The sequence below is a fragment of the Danio rerio genome, chromosome 9 (genome assembly GCF_049306965.1).
Source record: "Danio rerio strain Tuebingen ecotype United States chromosome 9, GRCz12tu, whole genome shotgun sequence".
NCBI classification, from domain to species: domain Eukaryota; kingdom Metazoa; phylum Chordata; class Actinopteri; order Cypriniformes; family Danionidae; genus Danio; species Danio rerio.
In genome coordinates, this window is record NC_133184.1 from 14,641,893 (window position 1) to 14,660,579 (window position 18,687).

At 34.6% G+C, this 18,687-nt stretch overlaps 1 protein-coding gene across 3 annotated transcripts in view; it reads right to left on the reverse strand.

Annotated features, from left to right (window-relative positions):
• nrp2b (neuropilin 2b) overlaps window positions 1-18,687 on the reverse strand; it is a 138,011-nt gene that overhangs the window by 93,961 nt on the left and 25,363 nt on the right. For all 3 annotated transcript variants that reach the window (XR_012384922.1, NM_212966.1, XM_017357663.4), the window contains 1 exon segment: window positions 9,457-9,638. Coding sequence is in view for 2 of the 3 variants with exons in the window: in NM_212966.1 (NP_998131.1) it covers window positions 9,457-9,638 (182 nt within the window). In the remaining variant the exon portion in view is untranslated.

Sequence of the window (18,687 nt, forward strand, 5' to 3'; positions counted from 1 at the left end):
TCCACTTCTTCTTCTTCTTCTTTATCTTGTTTTAATGGTGTGGTCTGATTGGTGAATGTCCCAAAGCATCAACACATCAGTAGGGCAGAACCATCCATTAGGCTGTTAATTCTAATAGTAGACAGGGTTCAGTCGCTACACAGCAACACCACTATGGCTGTAGGGCGGTTGTGTTGTGAGCTGTAATTCGCTCTTCTCCAACTCCACCGATGAAGGTCTGATTGGCTGCGAGTTTTTAGATTGTATCCGTGGCAACAGGACCATGTGGCTATGTGCATGGTTGAGTAAACTAAGTGGTTATTATGAATGAGGTTCAGATGTAAGTCACAATGTAAGGTCACTGGGCTTTCCAACACTGAGCGCGGCAACTTAACAACATAATAAAGGCGTCTGATGATGGCCATTTGAAAACTAATGCCTGGTTTGAGGTGTTTTCCCCATGAGCCATGCCTACTTTGCGCATTCATTCTGCAAGACACAAGTTTCAAACAGCTGAAGGAATAACATATCATTTTGCTCTCAAGGGTGATGGCTGAAATCTCCAAGTGTGGAGGCACAGGTAGATTTTTTTTGGCAGCTCAAGGGTGACAAGATACTGATTTCCTTAGTGTGTGCAGCAGGAGGAGGAGAATTGATGCAATGTTTCCTCCCAGCGGGTCATACGGCACGAGGCGGACACACCTTCAGGCTGTGTATTTACCCAAGATCCCTATCGCTGCTAGGGAAAACTGCCCTGACCACGCCAGGACACATCCAGTTCTCTCACCACAATAAATAAACAACACTTACACTCCGGGACATGTTTCAGCTTCTGCTGTTTTTCTAAAGAATTTTCCTTCTGTATTTTCTTCCAGTTTCTCTCTTACTAATATCTTTGTTTCATTTTGTTATTAAAATCAAAATTACATGTTTCTAAATTCAAGGGTCACTGCCCTATTTGAAGTTATCATAACATAAAGGCAAATATTTAAACATATTTCAAAATGTGTACGTTCTAAAGCACATTATAAAAAAAACTTGAAATATGAAATAAAATATTTGAAAAATGAGCATAAATCAAAATAAGCCTACGTTTAAAGCTAAGACAATACTGTATTAAAAACAGAAAAGTTTATTATTATTATTATTATTTTTAAGTAGTGTTTCAAAATAATTCACATTAACATACAGCACATCTACAAAAATGCTGAATTACATATGCCAGGACAATATGCCATTACTTTATTACTAAATACCTGTAAGGATGTGATGAATAGCTGTGTGATGATCATACATATTTACATTAGATGTCGCCTGCCCTGCTGTTGTCTATTAGAAGGAATGCGTCAATAGACCTGCCATTTTAGTACAGGGTAGCGCTCTTTTGAAATGAATGCGGGACTAAAGCCTGGTTTATATTTCGGCTTCAAGTTACCGGCGTAACCCTCGGCGCATGCAACGCGCGTAGTTGTGCATTTATACTTCTGCGCGCTGTCTCTGTTGGTCTGCATTAACACTTTCGAAACGCTAGTTGGCAGTGAGGTGTAAATGTTCCTCTGTGTCGAGTTTCTTCGCTACTTTTTTGCTTTTCCTGAACACTTCCGGGATGTACAAGTGGCTCAAACTCACTCGTTTTGAGGCAGGAACCTTCGGACTGCAACAACTTTAACTATGAGGTAAACACAAAACAAAACTTTCCATCCGGAGCTCCTTCACGGGACTCCACACTTGTAAACAATCGCTCCATCAGGCTCGCACCATTCATGCGGCTCTCGGTCCCGCCCAGACTCGTCAGCGCTACCATTCCGACCAATCACAGAGCTTTCGCTACGCGTCATTGCGACGTGTAGTTACATTTTTTGAGAGGTGCACGTCAGCGACGCCGACGGCCATGGCGAAGGGCTATGTGTCAGCGCCGTAACATACGCCGGCGTTTGATGCAGAAGTATAAATCAACCTCAAGGAGCAGTGGAGGACTGTGGCCATCAAAAGCCAGAGATATACACATATACACATATATCTATGATTGAGAGTTTTCCCGGTGGTCAGTATGCATTATTTTTTTTTAAATGACGAAAATTCGAATTTTACATAACTTTTCTACATTGATGGATAAGTGACCACACGGGCATTGCCGACAAAGAGCATGTGTTTGTGTGCTTGAAAATGTATTATCCTCCCTCTCTGTTGAATTTGATTTAATTTGTGTGCTGACTCCTGAAACACAGCACCTTTCCTGCGTTCACTTCTCATTTTGATGGAGGGAGCGATTTGTTTGAGAATGAATCCCTGTTAAGAGCGACAGTCACTTAGCCGACAATAATACACGTTTCTGGCACTGCAGCAGCTTGTTGTCATATTTTAAAACATTGTTTGCTTATTTTATTCAACAAAACTAGTATAAGCCAAGAGTTTAGTGTGAGTTGGTGCTCATTTACCTTATGGTGAATGCAGTAGGTGAATTATCATCAATAACATCCTTGCTTAAGCACAAAAGTTCGTAACATACAAAAACGTAAAAAACGAAATCTACCTATGAAATGTTTTGCTTTTGTGCTTTGTTTTCTTTCTTTGCTCATCACTACACCTGTACACAGCACTAAAGCCTAGCATCTTCACATCGGCACACTGTCTTGGCCACTGTGGTTGAATGACATTTGTCCTGGGAGCACTGTACAAATGTGGCGGTGCTATTGATGCATACTAAGAGTCCTTATGTGATATCTAGTGTATATATCCATGTGTGATGATTAGCTGACCTATGTGTAATATAACGTGTTTTAAGTATTGATTTTAATATAGGTGAAGTAAATCCACACTTTGCTGAAAAAGTGTTAGCAAACTCTTGAGCAAGCATCAACACTACCATGTACTCCACCATCATTGTATATCACAGGTGTTAAGGCCACTACCTGGAGGGCCGCAGCCCTGCACAGTTTAGTTACAACCCTGCTTCGACACACTTACCTGTAGGTTTCAAACAAGCCTGAAGGACTCAAATAGTTTGATCAGGCATGTTTAATTAGGGTTGGAACTAAACTTTTTGTTTGTTTGTTTTCTATAACATTTATTTAATGATTTAGGATGAATGTTTTTTCTTGTTCAAATTAAGCATTCAAGGCTGTGCTAAATATTTTATCCAGTGCAGGTGATAATTTTAAGTATTAATATGGTAATATTTATTGAATTTTATGCTTTATATGAACTATTGATTTTTATTTATTGAATTATATGCCCCATGAATTGAATGAAGTATTTGCCTCAATATAAAATTTAAAGAATTTAAAAGAAAACAAGCTTAATAAACACTGAAAAATGTTTGGCTGACTATATATATATACACAAATAAATATATTTCACATTTAATATATTACATTTTTTAATAACGGTTTCATTTTCAACAATGTCAAATTTAACATTTCATCTAAATGTCAAAACCTGCTTCTAAATTCTCACATTTACACACTTCTTTTCAGATTCAGGTTTCTTCGCAATTTCATGAGGTCCGGCATTATTTAGTCGACACTGATTTTGTGTTTCTTTCTGGTCTTCCCCTCTGTCAACGGAGCAATCCGGCGAAATGACAAAGAAAGCCGATCCTGATTGTGCATTGAAAATGCTGATTGGCTCACACAAAGATCCTTATAGAGCCAAGCTAGAGTTCGGCTTTGTAGATAAAACCTTTTTTTATTTTATTAAATAAAAGTTTTAATATGTAAACAACTTAAACAAAAACAACCCATAATGTAAATAAGTTGTGATTTAATAGGAATATGTCAATAACTCAATTTTGACAAAAATGTCAGCTAGAACCTTATAATTCTAAGGTGACGCAATAATATTGGTGTGTAACAGGACCTCAGTACATTTCAAACTCTTGTCTCCACATGCATAATAACTGTCATATGACACCATCTCCTAGAGTCATAAACACACACACTTAGTTCTTCAAATTCATCAAAACTCAGTCCAATAAAATCTCTTTGTCTTCGAACGCGCACACATCCACACTCTCCCACACATTTTCACACGCATCCTCGGAGTATAATGAGATCTTGTTAATGCCATGGCAACTGCGAGCTTCCACACACCGACGGATCTCATCATTATTGCTTGTTTATGATTAAAAAAAAAAAAAAACCTGCGACCTGCCGTTGTTTCAGCGTTCATCACTGTCTCTGTTCGTACCTCTGCGCCGCGTTAGCCAGGTTGCTATGGAGCTCTCACACTATCAGATCACACTCGGCGCATTGTGTCATCACTTCCTCCGTAAAGCAGGAGGTGTGGGGCCTGAGTTCACGATAGAGTGTTCACTGATGTCTTCCAGCGTCGGGTGTTCACACTAATGACTGAATTTAGCTAGTCCTTTGTCTTGGTGGATCTCATTAGGAAGGTGCATTTATGTTGCGGTCTGTCAGAAGCAACTGTCACTCCTGCCCAAACCCAACTGCACACTGCTAAGGGTGTAAGAAGCATAAAAAATGATACTCAAGTAAAATTACAAATACAGAGTGATTATTTTACTCAGTTAAAAGTACAAATATCTGGTTGAAAATATACTGTAAGGCATAGATGACTAAAAAACTAACATTATTTTTCGTTATTTATTCATTATTTACTCTCCCTGGAGTGGTTTTAAACCTTTATGAGTTTCTTTCTTATGTTGAACACAACAGAAGACACTTTGAAGACTGTTCAAAGTTTGGAAGTTTGGTTGCTGGCACTCATTGACTTCAGTAGTAGGAAATAAATAACATGAAAGTCAATGGGTACCAGCATTTTTCCAAATATCTTCTTTTCTGTTCACTTTAAGAATGAAATTTGAAAAGCTAAAGATGAGTAAATGAAGACAGTATTTTAATATTTGGGTAAAATAAAGTAAAATAAAGTTCAATTGTATTTGCACAAGCAGTCTCACAAAAAAAACAAACAAAAAAAACGAATAAAACTGAACTGTTCTAAAAAAATAAATTACAAATTAATTTGTCACACAGATAAACACTTCTCTGGTTAAAAACATCTTTCAAATGTGAAAAACAAAAAAAATGAAGCCCTTGATTTGATATTCTTTTATTTTTATTGTCAGTATATAATAAACCCAGGCTTACTGGAGATACATAGCCAGGTTTACATTTCTGGGAACAGCGAAATAAGTAACCGGATTTATGTCTTGTTTCAGTTTTTGTTTTGGCAAATCTACCAGAGGCCGCTGTGTACACTTTTTGATGACCTCATAATTTCTTTTACTTGTCCTTTACTCACGAAATTCCACTAGAGGGCGCTATATACAATTCATCCAACCAGGCCAGGTTGCTGTTGACTGTGCAAAACCTACCCACCTTCCCTAAAACCAACCCATTAGTGTTTTCCAAAGCTTCTTTAGTTTTTGGAAACATTCTTAGCCGAACTTGAACTCAGTCATCACAGTCAACTCTGTTTCACGTCCAAAGTCTGCTGACGTATGTGCTAGCTACTCAGCAAACTGATAACACTGGAAAAGCCGTGCACATGGAGGTGCGCCGTTAGCTTTGGCGCTAAAAGGAACAGAAGCCATCTACTGGACGTAGCGTTAATTTTTAAAGACAAAATGCAGCCAGACATACCTCTGGCTACAGAATTCACACTCTCCAGAAATGTAGACAGGGATACATATCCACAATGAGCCTGTGTTGCATATAGTAGTCAATATGTAATAAGATTATACATTTAACATTTATTCACTCCTTGTACGATCACTAAGCACAATCTAAATTTGATTTAAAATAGATTGTTGCTTTTTTTCCAACATTTCATAAAAACATCTATTATTAAAGCAATCAAATATTAATAGCATTTTTTTTGGTGGTAAAATATTAACTATAGGCTAAATCAAATTGTCATGACAGGATGTCCTTTACACTCAATCTTGTGCATTCTGCCAATATACTTAACAGACAAGTAATGGACATGCACAGGTACTGACAGAATTAAGAGACCACTTGAAAATGCTTAGTTTCTCTGATTTATGATGCACAGTTATGTAAAACTTAAACTATACATACACTGTAAAACCCAAAAGTCAACTTTATCAAATGAAGTGAGTGTAGCTAACTCAAAATTTACTGAAAGCTAATTCTACTCATCTGAAAAGAGTTTTGAACTCAGCGTTGAATGTAATGAGTTAATTAAATACCTCATTACTTCAACTTAGATGGAAATTTTTTAAACTCAAATGATTTGTAGCAATCGGTTTCCTCAAAAGGTTTGAGTTGCCTTTACTTATCGGGTTTTACAGTACTCAGTTGGTTTGAGTTCTCTTTATTTATCGAATTTTATTGTGCTCAAATTGCTTCACTTACTCAAATGGATTAAGTTCACAGTACTCATTAGGATTAGTTTTTTAACTTACATGGTTTATTGCAATCGGTTTCATTAAACAGTTTGAGTTACCTTAACTTATTGAGTTTTACAGTACTCAGTTAAAAAAATATTTTTTTTTTTCTTGGTTGTTCATTCATTCATTTATTTTCTTGTAGGCTTAGTCCTTTTATTAATCCGGGGTCGCCACAGCGGAATTAACCGCCAATTTATCCAGTTCGTTTTTACGCAGTGGATGCCCTTCCAGCCGCAACCCATCTCTGAGAAACATCCACACACTCATTCATACACACACTCATACACTCTGGACAATTTAGCCTACTTAATTTACCTGTACCACATGTCTTTGGACTGTAGGGGAAACCGGAGCACCAGGAGGAAACCCACGTGAACGCAGGGAGAACATGCAAACTCCACACAGGTCAACTGAGCCAAGCCGAGCCAAAGTTCGAACCAGCGACTCAGTGACCTTCTTGCTGTGAGGCGACAGCACTACATACTGTGCCACTGTGTTGCTTCTTGCTTATTCAAACTACTTATTTAAACTAAGCTGAAACAACACAATTATTGATTGTTTTATGTTAAATCCACTTAAATTTGTTACCCTAATCAATTTGTGTTGTGACAACAATAATGAATTGTGTGGAACCCTGCATGTTTTACAGTGTAATTTAAATTAAACTTTAAAAATAAAAACTGCAGTTAATTATTCAGAAATCTGCTCATGTAAAAGCACAAGTAGTCAGCTTGAAATGTAAAGTACAAATACCCCAAAATAATACTTAAGTACAGTAATCAAGTAGAATTACTCAAGTATTTTACACCCCTGCACACTGCTAACTGATCATTTCCGACCAATGTGCATCTCCAGCTTCATGACAGCTGGTCTGCATGGCTATCCCAGGACACTACAGAAGGGAGCTAAGAGGAAAGGCTATCACACATGTTGTGTTAGTAACCCCAGCTGCCCTGCCCCCTCCAAACACCGGCCTCGAGGGAGGGTAGATCAGGAGTCAATTAAAGAGGCATTCCCGGAATGCTTTCAGAAGGGTGAAAAAGGAACTAGTGATGTCTCCATGTTGTTTATTTTGCCCGCTAGCAGCCGCCTTGATCTGAATTTGCGCTGTTGCATGTCGACCAGGCTCCATGAAGGAGACAAAAATCGCACATCGTGTTTGAAGGCACTAGAGGTCAGATGGTCACACAGAGGGCTTTCACACATACTGTACAATGACAAAATGCAAAACGGCAGGGTGTTTTTTTGGAAGCAATAACATATGCTTATTAAAACAGAACAAATGAATACTGACAACAGAATAAAATATTTTACGCTTTTTGGCCAGATGCACAATAACGTCCAATAATGGAAAAGCAACCTGAATTTCAAACTTGAATACTGGCTTCCTTTTAATTGCTGATTGTGATTTTTAAATGGTTACAACAAATAAATAAAATAAAATAAAATAAAATAAAATAAAATAAAATAAAATAAAATAAAATAAAATACATGAATTAAAATAAATAAATAAGATACAATAAAAATAAATCCATGAATAAAAATACATAAATAAATAAATAAATTAACAAATAAATATGTAAATAAATACAATAAAAATTAAACAAATACATTAATAAAAAATAAAAACAAAATACAATAAAACAAATTAATAAATAATAAAAATAAATATATAAATAATTAAATACAATACAATACAATAAAATATAAATAAAATACAGTAAATACAATGAAAATAAATAAATAATAAATAAACTAATTAATTAATTAATTAAATGAAAATAAAATAAAAATATAATAAAATACATAAAATAAAATACATGAATAAATAATACAAATAAATAAAATGCAATAAAATATAATATAATATAAATATAATAAAAACAACACCATAAATATTAAAAATACGTAAATAAATAAGCAAATAAAATAAATAAATACAATATAAATAAATAAATAAAACACAAATAAAAATCATACACAAAAATAAATACAATAAATATAAAAATTAATACATAGATAAAAAAGTAAGTAAAAAAATTCAATTAAACAATATAAATAAATTCATAAATAATAAAAAATAAATATGTAAATAAATAAAAAAAATTAAATAAATACAATAAAATAAATAACTAAAAATAATTAAATACATAAAATACAGTAAATACAATAGAAATAAATTAATTAATTTAAAACAATAAATGAATAAATTAAAATTAAATTTCTTCCTAGCTCATTTATTAAATATGATAAAAATTAAACATCATTATAAGATTTTACATCCAACCTATCTACAGCTGAACTATCTTTACATTAAAACTCAACCAAAGGATTTGTAAAAACCTTTTATACTTATTTTATGTTGTAAAGTCCAGTTTGTTTTCATTTATGCCTTAACTTTTACATTCATATTACAATCCAGTACCCTGTTTCCTACCTCAGTTCAAATTTGAGTTTGAAAGCAATTCGGACTTCCATTATTAGTGGTGCAAATCCCAGCTAGAGACAAACAGCGACCAAATCCCACTAGAAAAAAAGGAGATTATAGAGACCTACAGTATTTGAACCAATAACAGTCTTTCCCTCCAAGCCATAAACCCCATTTGGAACTTGTCATAAATGGCAACCCCTGTCTTCCAGCCCCTGCACTCACCAATGAGAGCCTTTCTCTCCAGTTTCCAAAAGCAAATCTACACCTTTCCAGCAAGTAATAAAAGCGGTGGTTTGCCAGTGACACCACACTGACCAATAGGGACTTTTCCCTCCGATTGACAAAAGCCAATCAACACTTCTCAGGCAGGTGGGATTTAACACATCGCAGTCTATGATCCAAGAACTAGTTGGTAAACAAAGGAAAAGGTGAAGTACGTGTTTCCTGTGCGAAGAGGTGAATTTGTGATCTGTGTTAAGAGAAATCAAGCTTTCCTAACAGGCTCGCTGGACCCACATGAACTCTCCCCACGCTGTAAACGCTGTGTTAGTACAAGAGCAAGAACACAGGGCTCTTGCTTAAAGCACACAGGAGAGATGTGTAAACAGCAGGCGAAGCTTTGGCACCACATTGTTAATGATGCAGTACATCATGCTGAGTAACGCGTGCTTACCTGTCTTATAGATTTCATAGCGCAGCGAAAACCCTGCCCCCTGGTGGGCGTAGTCTGAGACGAACTTGATGTGCAAAACTGGGCCTGAGGATATGATCGCAGGGGGCGCGATGTTACTGCAGTGTCTTCCCAAAAGGTCGGCGCCATCTGAGTTCCCATCCCGGATCTCGATGAAGTCATATCTTTAGAACAGAACAAACAAGGCATGTTTATTAGGGGTGTCAAAATGAATAGTTTCAACAGTGCATTGAGAATAACAATTTGTTATTGGTCATGGTAGCATACTATGGTGATAGAGGTGAGTAGTATACTACGGCGATACGGCGGTAATTAAAAATGACTAACTCTGGACACATTTCCTTTACTGACAGTAAAGGTGCAGTAGAACCAATTCAAGTTCATCTATGTCACAGCTAAGGGCACACAATAAAAAAACACCATCTCTTCCCCTCACTAAGCAGCAGAACAATGCTGAACATGAACATGAAAAAATCTATATATCCACCCATCCATCCATCCATCCATCCATCCATCCATCCATCCATCCATCCATCCATCCATCCATCCATCAATCAATCAATCAATCAATCAATCAATCAATCAATCAATCAATCAATCAATCAATCAATCAATCAATCAATCAATCAATCAAGCAAGCAATCAATCAATCAATCAATCAAGCAAGCAATCAATCAATCAATAAATATATCCATCCATCCATCCATCCATCCATCCATCTATATATTTATCCATCTACATATCCACCCATCCATCTATATATTCATCCATCCATTCATATATATGGGAATGGACACAATATCTATCTATCTATCTATCTATCTATCTATCTATCTATCTATCTATCTATCTATCTATCTATCTATCTATCTATCTATCTATCTATCTATCTATCTAACTATCTATCTATCTATCTATCTATCTATCTATCTATCTATCTATCTATCTATCTATCTATCTATCTATCTATCTATCTATCTATCTATCTATCTATCTATCTATCTATGCATCTATCCATCTATCTATATAACCATCCATCGATCCTGACATTATAGTGCAAGCCCAGTTTGAAGGCAGCCCGTCCATAAAAGTACCTCGCAAACAGGCATTAAAAGGTCTTTGCGTTACTGTAAACACAGCAGATAGAGCAGACACACAACACAGTGTGTGTTAAAGGTCCGTCTGTTCTGCCACCTCTACATAATGAGTTTGGTCTTTTCTTGTTCTGGTTTTTTTTCCTCTCCTGTTAACTCTCGAAATGTGATAAGCCTTGCCAGAGAAAATTACAATGGGATTGTGGGTAAAAGGTGTTTGATCTCAATTACCTATGAAACTATGTCAATTATACACAGCTAAGGCAGGTTCTGCCTGTTTACTAAATGGATTCTTCCTTGAAATGCTTTTTAAAATTGACCTGATGGCAGGTACTATAAATAATAATAATAATAAAAGAAATAGAAAAGACAGGTGTACTGTATTATCTGCTTTCTTTTAAAAATGTGAAAGAGTTTCTTTTTTAAAGTAATTGTGGGTCCAGCTGGCAGGCAGCGAGGGTAAAAACACTGCTACTTAGCACAGTGCTGTCGCGTTAATAAGGCTGAGGTTTATGTTTCTGTGCTAGCGGAGGAGTGTGACTCCACACAGCATGCTGTGCCTCATTTAACCACCAATTCAGCAAGCCTGTGGACCCTCAGAACATCTGTACCCTTCAGCGCTAGACAGTCATTGTCTAAAACACTGCTCCAACTAGAGATGAGCGCACAGACAGAGAAATCAATGAGCCTTGAGTTGGAGAAACCATGATTTCTGTCCTCTGTCATATTTATTCAGTGTGCTGTGTGTTCCCAAAAGACAAATACATTGCTCTGTCATACTTTGGGAGACTTAATGGTGTTCTCAGTTATAATTCACTGACATGTCGACTGAAGTCTTACAAGTTTCTCATGAAATTCCTTGAAAAACATTAAAAAAGACACAATTAGAAAGAGTAATTTGGTCAAAAATGATGTTCACCTTTCTTGTGATTGTTTAGCAATACATTAATAATAAAAGTAAGGTGATTATATACAATATGTGACCCAGGAAAAAAATCACAGGACAATGAACTGGAATTTGATTTAGAATAAGATCAAAAAAAAATTAACTGAATTCTGATCAATTAAATGTTATTTTATTCCAGTTCATTATCTGTGCAGACCTAATAAACACATTTATATATGTATTGATTCCAAAGCCTATGAAACCTTTAAACTTGAAGACCTCTTAAGAACTTTCCACCTTTCAGTCTGCCTTGAGCATATAGCAACTTAATTACATCAACTCTGTCTGTTTGTCTTCTATTTGACTGGATTTTGGGTTCACATAATCTGAGACGAGTAAAGAATGATATCTCATGGTGAGCAAAAAGCACCAAACACTCTCCAATCAAACATTTGTACAGCCCTCCTCTAGTGGCTCTGATAACACGTCCCACCTCAGCTCTTGCACTTCTGGCTCTTTCCTCAAAAATGACAGGACCCCCTGTGATAGAGCATAAAAACATAACAGCAAGAGAAGATGAAAGTGGAGAGGAAGCATCTGACAGACGCCAGCAGCTGTCTTTAACCAGCCTTAAACACACAAAAACACTCTCAAAACAATCTTCTGCTGGCATAAAACTAAACCACACAGTTCTGATCACCTTAGGTCAACTTTTAGGAGCTTTTCAATTCAAATCAGTATTGTTCTAAAAAGTACTCTCACTTTTTTCCCTCAGATTTGTCACAGTTACCAATTAACTCCACACAAAACTGTCCTACAAAAACATTTTTCACCTAATACTGAGGACACATGCTGTGTGGGACTGTAACAGTCACATGGCTGGCAAACATCAACACAAACATTCGCTTGTATTTACTGCGGATGTGAGGCTAATTCAATTTTCATGGATCTTATTACTGAATGTTGTTACTATGGTGAATCTATTTGGGGTGAGCATGCCAGCATTGAGGACCGGCCCAAAAAATGTGTTCATACTAAATAAATGCCACATTTTTTTTCGTAGCAAAGACTAATTTTGAGACTCCTCCACTTGTTTTTCCACTAGAAAATTAGGATAAACACTGTATTTAGCACCCTGAGCTTTTTAAATCATGTGTTTGACTTGACCACAGCAGAGTAAGGAAGTATCTTCAGATTTACCCCTCCTCCTCCTCCTCCATCAGAGCCGCATGTTAATTGTCTTTCACACGTTGCATCTATGAGGCAGGACTCTCTTTCACACCTGACAAAGCTATCAAGCACCACACGTCCCCTGCAGATTCAGGCATCTGATAGGGTGAACACACACATTTTTTTTTTTTTTTTTTTTTGCTGACAGTGTTAAAATATTTAGTAATTGACTGCAATAAAGTTTTAGCAAAGCTGTGGGTAACTTTTGCTTGATTCCTGTTTTTTTTCAGGATCTGGAATGGATCGACTGATCTAAATATGACTTATGCAATGATATTGAGTACTGAATATAACAATATTTCTTGCAACATTTGCCTAGAGTATATATAATTAAATTATTTGTTTATTTAATGATCTTACAAAAATAGTTACATAAACTAAATATTTAGTAATACTTACGAAATATTTAAATATTTTTAAACATAAAATATTTACATTTCAAAACAGTACAAATGACTAGAAACCTTGCCATATATTCTGATTCTTTTTGGCTGCTGTCATTTTGCTCTCGCCTATACTCCTACCATTAGTATTTACTTTTAACTGGCACTAGGTTTACTTAGCCAACAGCATAATAGCACCTACTAGGGAGGAAGGTATAAAGATAGCAAGGCCCATTTAATTGATCAGACTTGGGATAAACAAACTAATAATGCAGTACATAAATATTTACATTACATCTCACACCTTACTGCAATATGGATATTCAAAAACATCTAAATGCCATCCAAAATACTTCTAAAATGGGAACTTTTTCAGCCTGCTTTGTTTATGCTCAGTTATTTTACTTTAAAGACAATAAAAACACATATTCTATATAATTTAAATTACTAAAGCTACACACATTAGCCTGAGGAAAATAATTTTAGAAGAAAATTTTAGATGGTACTTTTGCTGATGATTTAAAGGTCAACGTTTTGAGCTTTGGGAAATTATGCCATAAATGGGCAACCAAGTAAGAAACAGTGCAAATAATTAGAGCAATGAATTACAGATACAATATTGCTGCCCATTCATAATCAAAAAGTAGCCAAACAACGTTGCTTTGCAAAATAACCTAACAACATTACTGTAATTTATGTAAAAAGACAGAATGGACCTCATTACAGTGAAGGAGAAAACGACATACCTCAGTTTTAATTTTTAAAACTGTAGTTGATAAATTACCACAGTATATAAGGGTAATTCAACAATGGGCACTTTTATGTCCTTTGATCTTATATCCAAAAATATATATCATTTTGTTCAAAATCCTCTTTCTTTGTCAAACAATAAAACCTAATTAAAATTTTGTTATTACATTTCTATTATGTATTTTTTCATATTATTCAACCTTCTTTTAGGTGTCAAAATCACTGTTTTCGTCTTGACGCACACGAAGAGTTTTAAATGTCAACAATGAAAATAATCTTTTAAAATATTATTTATCTGGTAACTTTTAATATATCTTAATTAAGCATTGGTAAATCATTTTAATATTTTATAGTTATTAATGTGAGACTATTATCAATATTATTTTTTATACAAAATATAGCTGTCGCACAGAATCAGTGTCATTTTCACCACAACACTGTAATGTCGCTTTAAAAGGTTTGTGTGAAAGATTATTTAGCAGGTTTCTATGAAAATAAATAGTGGCATCTGAGCACATGTTCAAGATGGAGGGAATTTAAATTTTTATCAACACCGCTTGATAAGGAAATACATTTATTCTACGTCATTTCCAAACATGTTGTACCTTCAAAGATGTTTTTAAAAACCAAACAAAAATTAAGGTAAATAAAAGTGTTTTGTATACAGAAAAGGCTAGTATCAATTCAAAGCTAATCGGTGAAGCTTATTTTCATTTTTTCACAATAAAATTTTGAAATGTCATTTCCACCACTGTCATTTCCATCACCACACACATTTTTGAAAAATATTTAAAAAGTTCTCATCACACATTAAAAGTGTTTTCACAAAGTTCATGTTCTATTTAATATACAAATTCAGTTTATTTATTTTCTAATAAGTTTAACCAAATTAATATAAAATTTTAGAATGTGACAGGTGCACAATTCAGCATATAATTTATTTATTTCATTGACAAATGTATAATTATTATATATTGTGGAAAGATTGGTTAAACTAGATACAAAAAGATTAGGTGGAAATGTGGTGGAAATGACAATTGTTGAATTCACGATGAAAAAAGATGTTTCTCTCTAAATTTGTCTTATTACAGATCCTAAAACTAGTCAAATTGTTTAAACTTATGAGGCTATGTTACGTTAATTTTGAACAAATTTTTTTTGCTCAACTTCACAAGGCTAAAAGTGCTGTAGTTGGAGAATGGTTCATATATAGCTTTTTTTGTGTACTGCTCAAATACATATAATTTCAGATCAGCAGATATACTCTTACTTAAGATGCCATTTTTTTCCCACAGAGAGTTATATATTATATATTAGGTTGATCTGCATTCTTTTAATATGCTCCATATGTCTGGAATGAGCTTCAAGATATACTACATATGAAATCTAGCATATATTGCTATATTAATAAAAATATTTTAAGGAGTGTCAGTTTAGAACAGTCCATGTGTTTTAATAATAGATTATGGTTTACATTATTTTTGTGTGTGTCCATGTGTTGTGACATGTATTTTTTTGTAACTCTGTCCTATGCTGTCTGTCTTTACCAGGACCCCCATACAGAAGAGATATTGTCTCTCAATGGGACATTCCATGTTAAATAAATAAATAAATAAATAACATTGTTTAAAAAGTTGCCCTGTGTTTCAACACATTTGAGATTTTCGACACTTTAGGTTATGTATATATTCCATCCATAAAAAAGAATGAATTTGTGGTGCGAAAGTTGCCAACCAAGTGGCACATGCTATTGAACCATATAAACTTTAAAAAAAGCAATGTTCTTGACTGTGAGCACATGTACTGTGTAAATTGATCCCTACATCATCTGCTGTATTTACAGTAGGTGAATGGATTCAGATGCACCCCAGGCGCAAGTAAGTCTCGCTCATTTGACTGAAAGTAAATAATCACAGGCTTTGCCTAAAAACCTCAATCTTACCCTGTGGAAGAATTAAAAACCTGAAAGTGCCTCTAAAATATTAAGTGCTTGTTTCAGAGCGTTCCCAGACTGTGCTCAGATCAGCCATTTGTTTAGTCGTAAAACCAAAAAAGGCTATGAAGAGAGAAACAGAGGTTGGCACTGCAATCTGAAATGTGAGAATTCTTGGACAACGTCTACAAAATCTAATAAAGAATTTAAATTGTGTGTTATAATGGAATACTGTGCACTTTGAAAAAATGGTGCTAAATAGCACTAAAAGTGGTTCGTTGGCTCGTGATCATAGGGGAAATGCTTTAAGTGCTATACAACACCTCTGTCAAATGGTGCCATGTAGAACCACAGTTTCTAGGTTGGTTACTCCACTCTCATATGTTTTGCTATGAATGGGAATTTACTACAATGACAAAAGCTCTTTTGAACCACCTTACTGTTATTCTAAGGTCAAAACATATAGTGTGGGCATTGCTATAGCAATGTTTGTATCTGTGATAGTCACAATGCAGGATTAGATTATTTAGTAAGGATAAAAAGATATGATTAAATATTATTATTTTTAAGTTATTTATACAATGATGACCATGCTATTTTACATTTGATTGTTCAATTGCTGTAAGATATGACACAAAACATAAAGCCCTGTTTATTTACTTATTTTTGGTTGTAATTTATTATAATTTATGCAAATCCACTGCATAGAAAATGACTTGATCATCCCAGTAGATTTAAATGAATGAAATATTTCAAAGTAGAGCCAATCATATATGGTGACATTATGCTCATATCGCAATGAACAGTTTTAAGTTCATTTTTAAATATTAAGCTATACAAAATTTATATTCATCTAACAAAATAACTTACAATAATGGTTCAAAAACTAGTACACCCAAATGTACAGTTGAAGTCAGAATTATTAGCCCCCGTTTATTTTTTCCCCAATTTCTGTTTAACAGAGAGCTGATTTTTTCAACACATTTCTAAACATAATAGTTTTTATAACTCATTTCTAATAACTGATTTATTTTATCTTTGCCATGATGACAGTAAATAATATTTTACTAGATTTCAAGTCACTCCTATACAGCTTAAAGTGACATTTAAAGGCTTAACTAGGTTAGTTAGGTTAACTAGGCAAGTTAGGGTAATTAGGCAAGTTTTTGTATAATGATGGTTTGTTCCGTAGACTATCGAAAAAATATATAGCTTAAAGGGGCTAATAATTTTTTCCTTCAAATGGTGTTTAAAAAATTCAAACTGCTTTTATTCTAGTCAAAATAAAACAAATAAGACTTTCTCCAGAAGAAAAAATATTATCAGACATACTGTGAAAATTTCAAAACATCATTTGGGAAATATTTAAAAAAGAAAAAAAATCAAAATGGGGCTAATAGTTCGGACTTCAACACTATATGTTAAAAAGAATAAATGCAAAGTTTAAAAAAAGAAGAAAAATCAATGGAAGCAAAAAAAAAAAAAAAAAAAAGAAAAATTTAGTTGAAATTTTGTAGGTTGTAATTTTTTTTGCAATCTTTTGTTTAAATGTAATTGTATTACCTTTCAATTTCTATATATGTTTGGTGACTAACATACTATCTTAATAAATATATCTGTTTAATAAATCTGGTTTATTTAAATTTACCAAAATAAATTGCCTATATTCACTGAGAAATGGTGAAAAACATTAATTTTCAAAATAGGGTGTACTCAATAATGCTGAGCATTGTGTATCGCAGTAAAACAAAATATTTTTTCAATATCGTGCAGCCTTAGCATAAGGGCTTTGGTGGTAAAAGGTTGAGAACTACATCATCATCAGGAAATATGCAGTATTTTAATGTCATTTTTAAAATTATTTTCTTTCAACTGAAATGGAATATTGAGTAGGGGACAAGCTTTCTTTCTGAGCATCATTCTCTCATAGCAAACTAATGGTAAGAGGGGCATGGCTAAAAATATTGCTATGGAAGCTATCAAGTTAATGTCAACAGAGAAGAACAGCAGAAAGTAAAGATTACCGAAATATGTACCAAATTAAAGTGCCATCTTGAATTTTCTTCTTCAATTAGCATTTTTTCTCAGCCTCTTATATTTATGTTTAGTTATTTCATGTTAAAAGTGAAAAAAATAAACTAATCTTCGCCATAAAAGTGAAATTACTGAATCAAGACATAAGAGCCTGAGAGAAATGCTAACATTAGAAGAAAATTTCAGATGGCACTCAGAGGTTTTTGCATCTGAATCCTTCATTTTTTTTTCAGTGGACTGACTTGGACAGATTTGGAATTCACCTTAAGAATAACAATGTGAGCTAGCAAAATAAACATTATACATTTTTATTTCTTGCCTACCTGCTAAAAATCACTAAAAACAATCAAAAAAACATTTTTGTGTGTGTGTATAAGTCTACTTTATGCTATTTATCAGCATATCAATCCTCATCTGTAACTCTAGAAGGCCTATAATTGTCATAATAGATATGCTTGATGAAGTGATTTGTGTGGGAGACCTGTGTGACCCCCTTGAGTCCTGTCCGGCTTCACACCATCTATCGATTCTTCATTAAAGGCGGAAATCGCGCATTGATCAGCGGGACCCCAAGAGAGCCTCACGGAGCCATGATATCATCCACTACCATTGGCCTCGCTCGAGAGGAAATCTAGCTGTGAGGTTAGACGCTTTCATTTGTCAAATCTATCATGAAAAAAAGCCCCACACGATGAGACGGAGCAGGAAATTGCTGTGTGAAATTGTTCCTTTCATAGATGCTCACGTCAGTCACGAGCAACTAAGAGGCTAGTGCTTAGACAGTAGTATCAGTACTGTCCCCTGTGAGGTTAGTGCAGGAACAAAGGCAGCTGGAGACGGTGGGGTGTCCCGGGGTCTGTGATCACAGCTCTGCATGTGGCCAGAGTTAAGGAGTCTAAAAAT